General features: G+C 51.3%; 2 protein-coding genes across 4 annotated transcripts; one reads left to right on the top strand and one right to left on the bottom strand.

Annotated features, from left to right (window-relative positions):
- The first annotated feature begins 36 nt into the window (after positions 1-36).
- On the top strand, positions 37-3,364 carry d2hgdh (D-2-hydroxyglutarate dehydrogenase). Of its 2 annotated transcripts, none has more exons than XM_076973507.1 (9): positions 37-578; positions 687-744; positions 830-969; positions 1,055-1,248; positions 1,359-1,527; positions 1,911-2,054; positions 2,224-2,366; positions 2,503-2,668; positions 2,913-3,364. In XM_076973507.1, exons 1-9 carry the CDS (start codon positions 257-259, stop codon positions 3,176-3,178), a joined length of 1,602 nt encoding a protein of 533 aa, XP_076829622.1. In that variant the 5' UTR covers positions 37-256; the 3' UTR covers positions 3,179-3,364. The 2 variants fall into 2 exon arrangements, with proteins under 2 accessions (XP_076829622.1, XP_076829623.1); XM_076973508.1 differs by having other exon boundaries at positions 440-578; positions 687-799.
- Positions 3,365-3,773: 409 nt separating this feature from the next.
- On the bottom strand, positions 3,774-12,781 carry acvr1l (activin A receptor, type 1 like). Of its 2 annotated transcripts, XR_013121073.1 has the most exons (11): positions 12,641-12,781; positions 9,821-9,900; positions 8,875-9,126; positions 8,405-8,616; positions 7,946-8,045; positions 7,486-7,632; positions 6,947-7,222; positions 6,643-6,840; positions 6,342-6,472; positions 5,922-6,256; positions 3,774-5,683 (listed from the first exon to the last, which is right to left on the bottom strand). XR_013121073.1 is itself a non-coding variant. In XM_076973509.1 (10 exons), the coding sequence occupies exons 2-10, from the start codon at positions 9,885-9,887 to the stop codon at positions 6,122-6,124; spliced, it is 1,518 nt and encodes a 505-aa protein (XP_076829624.1). In that variant the 5' UTR covers positions 9,888-9,900; positions 12,641-12,781; the 3' UTR covers positions 3,774-6,121. The 2 variants fall into 2 exon arrangements, 1 of the variants encoding a protein (XP_076829624.1); XM_076973509.1 differs by having other exon boundaries at positions 3,774-6,256.

Raw genomic sequence — 12,781 nt, 5'->3', positions numbered from 1 at the left:
TTGTGTTAGTGACACTCCAACACGGTAGGGGGCGACAACCACCTGGCGGATCGAATAAACAAGGACGGAGAGCAACATTAGTATCTTTTAAAGAACATTCTAGCAAACCAAACCGTTATCGTCATTTTTTTAACTTATATGAAGGTTGTAGGTGAACCAGGTAATCTCCAACTAGATTAGGTAGTTCGTTTGAACCCGATATCGCTCGTTTGAGTACCCGCTAGCTAACATGCTAACGCGTTAGCTGATAAGAGCCATGTCCGTGTTTATGAGGTCCGTCCAGCTCCCGCTGACCCCCGCCGTCAGGTGGACCCGGTTCGCCGCAGCTCCGGCCTACAGGCGGAGACCTGACGGGGCTGTTCGGTCGAGCTCAGCCGAACTGCTTGACAAACGGTTCCAACACACCACAGGGTCTGAGTCCTGTCCCAGTAAGGTGAGGGCTCGTCCGGACCGGCGACCCTTCTCCCGGGTCGGGCCGGACGACCTGGTGTTCTTCAGGGAAACTCTACCTGGCAGGGTCATCACCGACCCAGATGTGCTGGAGTCCTGCAATGTGGACTGGCTCAGGTCTGTGAAGGGTAAGTGGGCATTAAAACAAACTATTATAAACTGGGTATGTGGAAATGTAGTGTTGAGTGAAGGCATATGATCATTTATCATGTTCAGTGGTCATTTATCATGTTCAGGTCATGGCGAGGTTCTTTTAAGACCCAAGACAACAGATGAGGTCTCTCGGATACTCAGGTGAACTGCACCTACGCACCCTGGCCATCATGCACAACTACGTCCTGATTTTGTTTTAAGTCTTAACCTGTGTGTAACCTGACAGGTACTGTAATGCAAGGAACCTGGCGGTGTGTCCTCAGGGTGGAAACACGGGGTTGGTGGGAGGCAGCGTTCCTGTGTTTGATGAGATCATCCTCTCCACTGCCCTCCTTAACCAAGTTATAGCCTTCGATAACATCTCAGGTAGTTAGTAATAATAAAATAAACTCCCCTATTGTGCACAAACTGTCTGTGTCCTTGTTCTAAATATTTTGATGCACTTCCATAGGCATTCTGACATGTCAGGCGGGCTGTGTGCTGCAACATCTGTCTGAGTTCTTGGAGGAGCGAGATTTCATCATGCCGTTGGACCTTGGCTCCAAGGGCAGCTGCCACATCGGTGGGAACGTGTCCACGAACGCTGGGGGGCTCCGGCTTCTGCGCTACGGCTCCCTGCGAGGGACAGTCCTGGGCATCGAAGCGGTGAGGGAAACCTTCAGCCAGAAAAAGGCAAATGGCCAGAAGACACAGCTCCACCTAAGAAGTTCAGGGAAGCTCTAGAAGTCCATGTCGCTCTGCTGTGTCCTAACTAGGTCCTGGCTGATGGCAAGGTTTTGAATTGTCTGGCCTCCCTGCGCAAGGACAACACTGGCTATGACGTGAAGCAGCTCTTCATTGGTTCGGAGGGAACGCTCGGGGTCATCACTGCTGTGTCCGTCCTGTGCCCTCGTAAACCCGGATCCGTCAACGTGGCTTTCTTGGGTACTTCTACCACTCGGGATCTTTGAACACGAGCTCAGATGAATTGATGGTTGTTCTAGTGGATTTTCTTGCAGAACTCTTGTTTCTTATTAGGATTTAAAGATTTGTTCATTTCATTAAAATATAAACAAAACACATTTCATACAACAAAACAATACAAATAAAACAAAAATGAAAGGCAGCAGAAGAAGAAAAAATTCTTATGTTTGTGTGTCTGAATGTGTTAGTTAAAACTAAAATATTAATCTCAGTTAGAGGCCTCATTATTGAAGTAATTGCATGCGTTCATAAAAACATATTCGGTGTGTACAGTGTATACAGTTAGTGAGTATGTGTACGTGGGCTGCTGCAGTAGATAATGCAGTAGGGATTTGTTCCTGCAGGCTGCTCCAGCTTCCAGAATCTGCTGAAGACGTTTCACACGTGTCGGGGAACGCTGGGAGAGATCCTGTCTGCTTTTGAGTTCTTGGATGCTTCCTGCATGAGTCTGTTGGAAACCCACCTCAAACTCACCAACCCCATCTCGGGTACGGGGATGAAGTCCAGCTTCACTCCGAGTCAGCAGAGCCGTTTTAAATAAATGTATACTCTACTAGTTTTGTGTCCAGGCTGAACGGCTAAGGATGGACAGAGATGTCCGAACATCTGCCCTCTTTGGATTAAACGCCTTCCTCCCACTGATTTATTTTCCTCCAGAGAATCCCTTCTACATCGTGATTGAGACGGCTGGATCGAACAGTGCGCACGATGAGGAGAAGCTCCATAACTTCCTAGATAAGGTCATGACGTCATCGCTGGTTACAGATGGTACTGTTGCCACAGAGGAGACTAAAATAAAGGTAGTTCCTGAAATCCTCTCAACGCCGAGTCAACACTGCAGCTCCGTTTAATTCCTTTAGCAGCGAGATCCTTCTGACACTTTATAAGACTCCTCATCCTTGATCAGGGCTTGATCTTGATATCGTCTGGCTGCAGGCACTTTGGTCTCTGAGGGAGAGGGTCACCGAGGCTCTGAGACATGACGGCTACACGTACAAGTATGACATTTCTCTGCCTGTGGAGAAGATCTATGATCTCGTCTCTGACACGAGGGAGCATCTGGGACGCAGGGCAAAGAACGTGGTTGGTTACGGACATGTCGGTATGCTACCGTTTCTGCCTTTTTAAAGTGGAAAAAAATTAACAAGGTTAATGTGGCTAATGGTTCTAATTAGCCTAATTAAAACTCTTTTGGAAGAACAAGGTGCTGGTTATGGGTTTAATTCCCAGGAAGCACATATTCTGTCATACTGATTAATGTATTAATCTGGAAACTCAAATGTATCATTTTGGTTCCGTTTGATCCTCTACTGGTTGTGACTAGCTCCTCTGACCTTTGCTCCCAGGCGATGGCAACCTTCACCTGAACATCACCTCTCCCTCCGAAGACGCCGGCCTGCTGGCGGCCATCGAGCCCTACGTGTACGAGTGGGCGGCGCGATATCGGGGTAGCATCAGCGCAGAACACGGGCTGGGTCTGAAGAAGAGGAACTTCATCCACTACAGCAAGGAGCCCAACGCCGTGGCTCTCATGGGTGACCTCAAGGCCATGCTGGACCCCAAAGGCATCCTCAACCCTTACAAGACGCTGCCCGATGACGCCCGCTCATGACCACCCGGGGCTGGCAACCTAAACCCCTCCACACCTCATGGACATGCTGCCGTTAGTGGAACAGAGCATCTAATGTTAACGAGGGCAGATCTTATAGGCTGCTTTTGTAACTGAACAACAAAAAGGTCCCTTTGACCTACCAAGTCATTTAGGATTTGCCTGGTTTGTGGATGAAATAACTGCTTGTCTGTCCCTTGAGCTTGTAGCTTGGTTTATTTCATAATGAGAGTGTACTCTGCATCGCCACCTTTATACTCCAATTGTTTTATGGACACTTGACCGAAAAATGGTTTTCACTTCTTCCGCCAGGGGGATGATGTAACGAAGTGAACAGCTGTTATCAGGACAACCAACAGCAGCGCCTCTGTTATTGTGACTGAAGATGTGAATAAACCCAAACATTTAAATACGAGAAATCAGAGATCCAAATCTATGTTCACATGATTGACCTTTATTTTGGTCAATAATTTTAAGAACACCACGTATTTAGTCCTACACATGTCTGCTAATGTAAACCTATTGTGCTATTGAGCTGCAGTGCTGAATGACAGTGGTGCTAACTGGCGACAAATTAGTTTCAATCAGCAAAACAGAATCAAGTTTTATTAACAGCATGAGATTTTATTGTAACTTGTCATGTAAATACACATTATGTCTATTGTTTTTCCTACCAATTAATTTATTTAAATCCATTTAGGCAATAAAGAGAATTATTTTGGTTAATGGTGGGACTCCTTCTGGCATGTAAAATGTGCATAATCTCAAAATTCTTACACAATAAAATCCTTAAAACAAATACAGCTAAAATGTAAACGCACGTCCATGACAAAGACAACGGAAGTGATCTGCTGGGTGTAGCTGAATGCGGTTAGAGTCATGAACACCCAACTTGCTTAACGAGTGTTGCTAAAAGAATCGGGACTCCAATACTGTCGAGCCTCGGCCCGTCCTGGTCTACGCAGGGTCTCTGAGCACCATAGTAGCGTGAAGCCTTGGCAACGGAGCCGGGCAAAACTCGCCCCTATCTTCCACACTGCACTGGCTAGCTAGCATTTTGACGCGCGTTAGCTGCCTGTCTGCGCGAGGCTGGAAGCAAAGGGGAGGAGCAACTAAAAAAGGGCAGGGCTAACAATTGAGTGTAGGGAGGTCGTTTCCCGCCAAGTCAGACATTTTGTTTACCTTGACACATGCAGGAAACCGACGGCTCCTCGCGAGTTTTATTGGACGCGTACTGCTAATTTTCCACGGTGGCCGTTACGTCTCGGTTTCACAGTGCGGATAAGCGGAAGTTGTGTTAGGTAACGAACGTGTGCTTGAGGAAAGGCGAGAGCACGAAACCAAGTGCGCCGTAAACCGGCGAAGCGAGGAAGCCTGAACAGAGTTGGGTGTTCATGATCATTGTGTTACTTTGAGCGTGCCTATCCTTAAATACAATATAATACATTTTTATTACAGTCACAGTTTACAATGCGGAGGTCTGTAGTGGTATTCCTACTCTGCTGCCGTTGACCTTGAACTGCCCCCTACAGCAGGGAGACTGGATGGGTGAAAATGCTTTTACGCTCACAGTTCTAAGCCAAATGCATTTCTCATAGAAGATACAGTGCACCTCCCCAACTGGCTACAAACGTAGGTTGTCGTTCTTCTAAAGCTCAACAAGACCGTTGGGCTCTGCTCACTACGCAGTTCAGTAACGAGTCGTTTGGACCTCAAGCTCACCCAGTGCGCTACGACGTAAGTGACGGCCACGGCCAGCAGCAGACATAAACGATTGTGTGTGTCGGTTTTAAAGAATGAGAAAACGGTGGAAAATGCTCATTTAAAAAAATGTTCAAGAGGAAGGCTTACGATTCTGGAGTCACTTATGAGAAGAAGCTCTTAAAACGCAGGACGGATCGAGCAGCAAAATGATTGTCAGCGTGGCTGGCCAGTGTGTGGAGGAGGCGGGGAAAGAGAGCTATTGCAAAAAAAAGATATCAGTGCTACAACAGCTTCTGCCCAGAGGACATGGAGCGAGATGATGTGATGTCACGGCTCCTCGTCCAATCCGAAGCGGGCCTGAGACTGAGCAAGGCCCGCCCACTGCAGCCCACCAACACCGGCCAAGGGCGGTTAGGGAGGGGGTAGATATTAGCGCTTCATTGTAAAGAAGCATGTCTCTGACTCTACGTTTTATTTCTGCAAAAGTTACTCTAGACTCGCTTCCAAATGTCCTATCAAATGCAGTCTTAGAATTGATCCAGTGTTATAGAGTCACACTCGTATGGTGAGATTGTCTGGAAAATGACCTTTGAATTTAAAAATGTATCCAGCATCTCGGTAAACGAATTTCCATTCAGCTCCCCGAGGTCTATATCACATTCACACCGGAGCCTTAGTGTTTAGAGCATATGATGGCCATGCACACCCAAGTTCCTCATACGCATCCTGGATCACCATCCTGGATCACGGATATCACCTCTGTTCTCTCGGTCATCTCTTGATAGGACTGTAGAGGGTGTTGGTCTGCTGGACAGGCAGGACACATAAGGGACAGGGAGAGAGTCCAATGAAACCTTCAAAATCCAGTCGGTGGTTAAAAATGGCATGGGTCAGGGTTAGATCCAGGACAGGAAGTTCCTGTCCTGCAATGAAAAGGAAGGGCGGGTTCTGTTGCCTTTAGAGAGGGTTATCAGTGCCGGATGCACAAAAATAAAACCGTGGCCACCAAATTAATGATTCTGAAAGAGAACGAACGGCTGACCTCAGATCAGTGCTGGCTCTCTGCACTCCTGTGGACATGATTAAAGGACGAGGGAAGGGCTGCTTCTAGATCAGAAAGATCGAGAACATCCAGGCTCAGAATGCCGGCGTGTATGGCCTCCTGCCGCGGGCTCTGGTGATTCAGTATGGCTCGCAATCTCGGTCTCCGGGGCGGGGCGGGAGCAGGGAGGGGGCGGGGCCTCAGCAGTCCGGCTTGGCTTTTTCCAGGGAGCTGTGGATTTTGTCCAGTGTCTTTTTGATGCGTAGTGCCGTAAGGCGCGCGGAAGGGTTCTGGTACCAACACTCCTTCATCAGCTTCACCAGGGCGGACAGCGTCTGGGGGAAGAGACACACAGACGTTCGGTCAGTACAAGACGACGACGGATCCATCCGGGGCCGGTGGAGCGCTGGCGTTACGTACGGGGTCGGAGAACCAGCGGTTGGGCACGAAGGGCCTCTGCTGCTCCACACACACCACCTTGCGCATGTCCTCGAAGCTTGGGTCGTTCGGCACCAGGTCGTAGAACGGAGGCTTGTAGTCCTCCACGATCCCTGTAGGGGAACAGGCAGACCAGCAACACACACAAACCCCCAACAGACTTGATCAGCACCAAGTTTCAACTAACATACTGCCAAATGTCACACACACACACACACACACACACACACACACACACACACACACACACACACACACACACACACACCTCTGAGGAACTGACCGTTGCTATATGTGCGACGGGCGATCTCCCACAGCACCAGGCCGAAGGCCCAGATGTCCACCCTCTTGTAGGCGTCAAAGCAGTCGGTCTGGATGGACTCGTCCAGCACCTCCGGGGCCATGTAACGTTTAGTGCCCACTTTCGGGTTATTGCCCACGTCCAGCTGGTTGTCCGCCTGCGAATGAGTGACCGCCAGGCCTGAGGGGGGGGGAGGAGAGAGAGACGGGCGCAGATAAAGGCGGGAACGAAGACCGGACCGACGGAACCGGTGCCGGCGGGGGGTGGGGGGGCGTGCGGCGCTGACCCAGGTCGGCGATGCAGCAGCGCAGGTCCTTCTTCACCAGGATGTTCTTGCTCTTGAGGTCGCGGTGGGCGATGGCCGGCTTGCCCTCCGTGCCGAAGATCTCCGTGTGCAGGTGCACGAGTCCGCTGGCCACCGAGGCGCCCATGAGCAGGCCGTCGGCCGTGTCCACGGGCGTGCGCTGCAGGTAATCGTACAGCGAGCCGTTCTCGTGGTAGTGCGTGATGAGCCACAGCTGCGTGCTCGAGTTCCGCGACGTCATGTCCGACGCCATGAAACCTGTCGAGACCGGCACACGGGGAACATGGAGGAGGAACCGAACACTGCATACATACAGGGTTTACTGTACGCTGCCTGCTTCTGGGCTTTTAATAGACTGCTCTTTGCCTGCTTACCTCCAGTCTTGGCAGCTTTAACTAACAGTCTGGACTACAGTCTAGCTTCCAGTATCATCAATCCACTGGAAACACCATTTCTTCATGCATTTCCCACTTTGGGTTAGAGCGAGAGGATGAGGAGGGTGATGAAGAGGGACGACCCACCTAGTATGTTCTCATGCCGCAGGAGCACAGTGTTGTAGATCTCAGTCTCCCGAAACCAGGACTTCTCGTCTCTGGAGGAGAAGATTTTCACGGCGACGTTTTCTCCTTGCCACTGTCCCTGCCACACCTCCCCGTAACGGCCTTTCCCTGGTGGGGGGGGGTCAAGGCGGACAGAACACAGGGCGTGTGCACGAGAGACTGGGGCGTAGAGGAGGGGTTTACGGCCGACTACAAAACTTTAGATGCCAACAGAGCAGTGTTTCCTAAGCCTCTCCTCTGTGTCTAAGTGACGGGTCATGTTTTCACTCCATCCCGGCTCCCGACGCACCAGAGCTACGGCGTTAAGGACACTGAACACCTGGTGCAGGTGTTGGGGTTCGGGCAAAAACGTGGACCCCACCGACTGGGTTTGAGGAAGGCTGTAATCGTGTGCGCTTGGCGGGCGTGCTCGCCTGCTTACCCACGCACTCTACCAGGCTGATCTGGCGCGCCACCGTCCTCTGGACCAGGAAGGGCAGTCCTGAGCCGCTCCCGGATGTGCACGAGTGATCCAGAAGGTCCTGTGGTCATTAACGGTACAAACCGATTAGCCGCGCTTTAAGTCAGCCTACTGGGCACCTGCCCGTCTGCCCAACCCACTTCGTTGTCTGCAGAACATGCTAATCAGCTGGAGTAGGGGTGGCAGACGGACGCTCGGACAATTAGCTTTGTAGGTGGCACACAGAGGTTAAACAACTGCAAGAGGAACGCTGGTAATGACTGACCTACGCCCGCCTTTAACGAGGAGAAAAAAAAAAAGCGATTTCGCTGTGAATAAAAAGCAACAAACAAATCTGCATGGTCATCAAATCTGAATCAACTGCATCATCAAGTTTGCATCATCTACCAAGATCTGAGGCGGCCGAGGCCAGGTTCTTACCGCCAGCGTGCCGTCTCCCACGCCGGAGGTGATGAGGCCATCGACAGCGCCCTGCTCTGGGTCGAACTCTCGCAGCCTCTCCAGACGCCCTGGGCGGAGCCTGCGACACAGCAGGAGGGTGGGCGTGGCCAGCAAGGCCAGGGCCACCACGGGGCCCAGAATGAAGAACAGCACGGTCTCTGGCCGGGAGCGAGCCGGTCTGCTGTCTGGACCTATTCCCGGAGCAAACCCAGTCAGACAAGAGTTCTCTCCTCAGAGTTAACCGCGACGGGCGACGAAACGTCCGTGAAAACCGCCGGTGTGTTCAAGAAGGACTTAAGCACAGTTGACAGTGTCTGTCAATCATCGGGTGGAATTTCAGACGGAATCTACTTCACACTTCAGGGACGGCGTGTGACGGCTCTAGACACTTAAAGACACGTTCTGTGGGGGGGGGGGGGGGGGGGGGGGGGATGAACTGCGATTCTTACTTCTCAGCAACAGCTGAAGCAGCGACTCCACGGAGGCGTTGACGTTGCACATGGGCTGCGAGCAGCACTCCACCACGTGATTGGCCGAGGGCGCCGCCGAGCAGGTCATGCGCCTGCTCTCTGGACCAATCAGGCAGCCGCGGCGGAAGGAGGGCTCGCCGTCGCTAACCGTCACGGAGGCGTAGCACTGCTCCCCTTTACACTGCTGCGACAGGCAGTCGCTGCCCACACACACACACTCGATGGACCCATCTGGAATCACACACAGCACAGCAATCAATTTAGGAAGAAGGGCCTGAACCGAATGACGTAAGCACTCATCCGCGAGGCTCTTCCCGCCTGATAATTCACCCTTTTCTTTCCTTTCTCAAGCTTCCATTTCCTCCGACGCAAGTTTGGCTGGTTTACAAATTAGGCAACAACTTCTAGAAATCTTGTTCGATACAGCTCAGTTACGTCTTGTATAACCGGTCAGGCTCTAGTGAGACATCTAAATGCAAAACGCTCCACAGGGCAGCCAGGTCATGGATACATGGACACGGCGCACACAGTCCTGACGTCGTCGAGTGAGGGAGGTGTGAGGAGGTGTGAGGAGGTGTGAGGGAGGTGTGAGGGAGGTGTGAGGGAGGTGTGAGGGAGGTGTGAGGGAGGTGTGAGGAGGTATGAGGAGGTATGAGGAGGTGTGAGGAGGTGTGAGGAGGTGTGAGGAGGTGTGAGGGAGGTGTGAGGGAGGTGTGAGGGAGGTGTGAGGAGGTGTGAGGGAGGTGTGAGGGAGGTGTGAGGGAGGTGTGAGGGAGGTGTGAGGGAGGTGTGAGGAGGTGTGAGGAGGTATGAGGAGGTATGAGGAGGTGTGAGGGAGGTGTGAGGGAGGTGTGAGGGAGGTGTGAGGGAGGTGTGAGGGAGGTGTGAGGAGGTGTGAGGAGGTGTGAGGAGGTGTATCAGGTACCTTCAGCCAACACGCACGACACCTGGAGCAGAAGCAGGAGAACAACGCGGCCACAGCGCAGACCCATTTGGTTCACTGCACTGAAAAGGAAAAGGAGGAGAGTCACACCACTGACCCTCCGGACCCCCGCCCAGATCCACCCCCCCCCCCAACCGGTCCACACTGAGGCAGGCCTCGGGTTCAGGAAGACGTCAGCAGGCAACTCCAAAGATGGTCCCACAAAATATACCCAATTCTCCACTTACCCCCAAATGAGCGTGTGGTTCATACATGCTTAAATCTTCACATGCCTTAAAACTGTATAAAGTAACATCACAGAGACATGCCAAGGTGGTTTAGCACAATCTGGAGGCCGTATTATATTAAAATGAAACCAGTTTACAGAAGAATTCTGTAGTGTTACGACGGCAGCCACAGCAAACAACCAAAATCATGTCCTTTCTTTTAAGAGCTGTTAAATGTGGATAACCTAGTTTCTTAATTTGCAAATATGGAGTTTTCATGCTATCCTACAAAGCAGTTTGTTTTAAAGTTAGTTTACACCACTTAACAACGTTGTTTGAAGCAAAACGTTTTGGGCATGTAATATGGTGAAGATTTCTGGCTAAATGTTTTCCAGTTGTTGCCAACTACGAGAGCGCTGTAGCCCAGCGTAACACTCGACACAGACATCATTCTTTCATTTTTGGAAAGTGGAAAAGTGTGTATCCGATTATTTTTCACTGAACCAAAGCCACGTGTGTGTGTCTATAAACAGGCAGAATAACAGCGCAGAGGCAAACATGCAAGGACCTGTCAGGTCTCACAAAGACCAGTTACACGCTAACCCTTACCTGTGCAGTTACACGCTAACCCTTACCTGTGCAGTTACACGCTAACCCTTAACTGCGCACATGTGCAGTTATACACCAACCCTTAACTGCGCACATGTGCAGTTATACACCAACCCTTAAGTGTGCACTTGTGCAGTTATACACTAACCCTTAACTGTGCAGTTATACACTAACCCTTAACTGTGCAGTTATACACTAACCCTTAACTGTGCACTTATACACTAACCCTTAACTGTGCACTTATACACTAACCCTTAACTGTGCACTTATACACTAACCCTTAACTGTGCACTTATACACTAACCCTTAACTGTGCACTTATACACTAACCCTTAACTGTGCACCTATACACTAACCCTTAACTGTGGTCTTGTGCTCAGGAGGTTCTAATTACAATTAAACTGAAATTAGATTAAAATTACAGGTTGTTGAAGATCATCTTAACTGTCTAATGGCTTATTGATAATTCAGTGCTAATTTCAACAAAATGAAGGGAGAGTAGCTACAACAACAAGAAACAAATATGAATGCCTGCTAATTGATTATTGAATTCTCACATTTGCAGTAAATGGCCAAATAATAGAGTTTAATGGCCCTAATCAACCAGCAGGGCGTACATTACACGTACATACATAAGTGCGATGTATGACTCAAACTATCTTCTCAAACCAGTCCTCTGGAGATAACGCACTTACGGTTGTGAAATGCAACGAACCCACAGGCAGCAGGGCAGACTGAAGCGGTCTCGGTCTGCGTGGACCTGGCATCACCGCGCCAGAGTGCCAACACACACTGGTACTCAGGACCAATCTCCATGACAACCAGGAAGCAAAAAGCCCATCACACAACGACATCAAAGTGACTGGAGCGGAGAAGCGTGTCACGAAAAGATGGAGACGTGTGATCAAGGAAGGGGAGAAAACGACCACTGGGCTTTTATGTGAGCTGAGTCTAATTAATCCAAGACAACTGCGGTCCAGCTAAAACGTCCCTCTTTTTCTTATACCCACTATAGACATGAAGACGATGCATTAAAATACACACAAACTGTTGCACTTGTAGACCAGCTGTGCCAAGGAGCTTGAAGGATGTGACTGACTGCACCAAGATCCCACAGAAATATTTATTATCACAATCAATACAGAACCATCAAAGTTCAATTGACAAGCTTACTGATCCGTATAGGGCTTTTCACATAGTCCAGGCGAGTTGGTATTACGTTATTTAAACTGAAACGGGGAGATGACTAAATGACAACGGGGCCCCTCGGGCTCTGCAGACGGAACCGTCTGGGTCTGCGGGCTGTCACGGGAGGGCCGGCTCGGCGGCCCACATACAGTCCGAATAAACAAACCGGGTCGCACTCACCAAGACCCAGCGGTTCGGGCCTCGCAGCGTCGGCCCAGTGCGGGGCGGTTCGGCCCGGTGTGAGCGGGGGAGGGAGAGACGGGAGAGGCTGCAGGACCTCACACGGCGGACGTGACGGCCACACGCGCCGACACACGGAGCTGGCATAACGGGTGGGGTCAGCTGGCGGGGCCGCGGGGGACTACACCGGGCCGCCGGGTCGAGCCACAACAGCCAGCGCCGCCGCGGAGCGTCTCCGTGTTAGCCGCGGACACGTAGCCGGCCAGCTAGCTCACCCACACGGAAGAGGTTGGAGCCCAAACGGCGGCGGCGGCGCCTCCCGGCCGGCCGCGTTGGCGGAGGAAACGGCGCGAAGACGGAGAGGATGAACGTCTTCTCAGCTGGAGGAGCGCAGATTAGCTTAGCTATAGCCTAGCCTAGCCTAGCCACCAGAACCAGCCCGACCTGAACTGTCTCGGCCAGAGACACGCAATGTTAGCTTAGCTTAGCCTAGCCTAGCCTAGCCTAGCCGTAAGAACCAGCCCACCAGAGCCGTCCCGGCTAGCCGGCGGTACCCCGCACCCGACTAGGTGGTGTCGCGTTCCGCAAGCAGCTGTCAGGCAGCCTCGTCCATCCTTACCTGCACTACGGGAAGAGACGCATCTGTTACAAACGGCGCGTTCTCTACTGCCGCTGTATTATTACTCCCCCCCGGTCCGCAAGTGCGTGAACGCCGTCAGCTGATTCGGCAGGGAGAACCACACAGACGGACCGCCACCCA

This window comes from Brachyhypopomus gauderio, chromosome 14 (assembly GCF_052324685.1).
Source record: "Brachyhypopomus gauderio isolate BG-103 chromosome 14, BGAUD_0.2, whole genome shotgun sequence".
NCBI classification, from domain to species: Eukaryota; Metazoa; Chordata; class Actinopteri; order Gymnotiformes; family Hypopomidae; genus Brachyhypopomus; species Brachyhypopomus gauderio.
This window is presented reverse-complemented; position numbering and strand designations above follow the sequence as displayed.